The sequence below is a fragment of the Crocuta crocuta genome, unplaced genomic scaffold (assembly GCF_008692635.1).
Source record: "Crocuta crocuta isolate KB4526 unplaced genomic scaffold, BGI_CrCroc_1.0 scaffold1121, whole genome shotgun sequence".
In the NCBI taxonomy this organism is placed as follows: domain Eukaryota; kingdom Metazoa; phylum Chordata; class Mammalia; order Carnivora; family Hyaenidae; genus Crocuta; species Crocuta crocuta.
In genome coordinates, this window is record NW_027530633.1 from 44,464 (window position 1) to 45,595 (window position 1,132).

Sequence of the window (1,132 nt, forward strand, 5' to 3'; positions counted from 1 at the left end):
TGAATTATGGGGTCTCCCTGTTAGGAGTTTTGATATTTAAGTCGTAATTGTGTCATCCCACAGTGATTCTAATTACTAACTTACATATTTACAGGTGGGCCAGGAGATAGAAGTCAGACCTGGTATTGTTTCCAAAGATAGTGAAGGAAAACTCATGTGTAAACCAATTTTTTCCAAAATCGTGTCACTCTTCGCAGAGCATAATGATCTTCAGTATGCTGCTCCAGGAGGTCTTATTGGTAAGGATTCTTTTTCTTATCCCTACATTTTTAATTTGTGGTATTTTTCATGAGAAAAGGATGACTCAAAAAGGTGTACTGTAGATTTTTAATTGGGTATTTTAAATGATTGGGTTGGGGGAATATTTATGTGGTTAAGCTGTTGATTTTAGTTCATAAGATGGTTTCATGTGTTGGTAAAATTTATTTTTAAGCATAAAGAATACTTTTTGGTTGAGCATATAAAGTAACGCCTTTTAGCAACAGTAAAGTAAGTTTTATGACCCAGTATTTAAATACCTAAGTATACTTTTTTGTTTACACGGTTTTGGGGGTGGGGAGTGGTGGTTTTTTTGTGTGTGCGTTTTGCAAATGAAAAGTTACCTACAGATGTGACTTGAATCATATCAGATCATATTTACTCTGAGGTGAGAATAAAAAAATAACTTTCATTATATAGGAATTACTGAGATGATTTATGGATTTCCTGATCCCTTACAATTTATTATATTACCAGATACTCAGAAAAAGATAAGATTTAGTGAGAATTAGACCTATTGTACCTTTGGATTAAAGAAGAAATTGTTGGATAAAGAAGGAGTTTGTCTTTTGGTTCTCTGGTCTTTAGGTGTATAATTCACTTTTCTGTTCCATTTGTAATTAAGAGTTTACTGTATATAATTTAATGATAATGTTCATGTAACCACTACCCAGCTTGAACAGTTATCAATACTTTATCTTGCTTCGTCTTTATATCTTCTCTCTCCTCATACACAGCTAAAATATTTTGAAGTGAATCTTAGGAATCAGATATGAAGTCAAGAAGTTATTTTATTTTAATTAGCCTTCCAGGGAAGAAATGGTAGGCAAATATTTTATAAATTTCTCATTAGGAATTTTGTATCTTTTTACTC

At 32.0% G+C, this 1,132-nt stretch overlaps 1 protein-coding gene across 1 annotated transcript in view; it reads left to right on the forward strand.

The window, feature by feature from the left end:
* Nucleotides 1–1,132, forward strand: part of LOC144235134 (eukaryotic translation initiation factor 2 subunit 3) — a 21,225-nt gene that overhangs the window by 10,896 nt on the left and 9,197 nt on the right. The window contains exon 9 of the mRNA XM_077768541.1: nt 95–239. Within this exon, the coding sequence (XP_077624667.1) occupies nt 95–239 (145 nt within the window). The remainder of the gene's footprint in view (nt 1–94; nt 240–1,132) is intronic.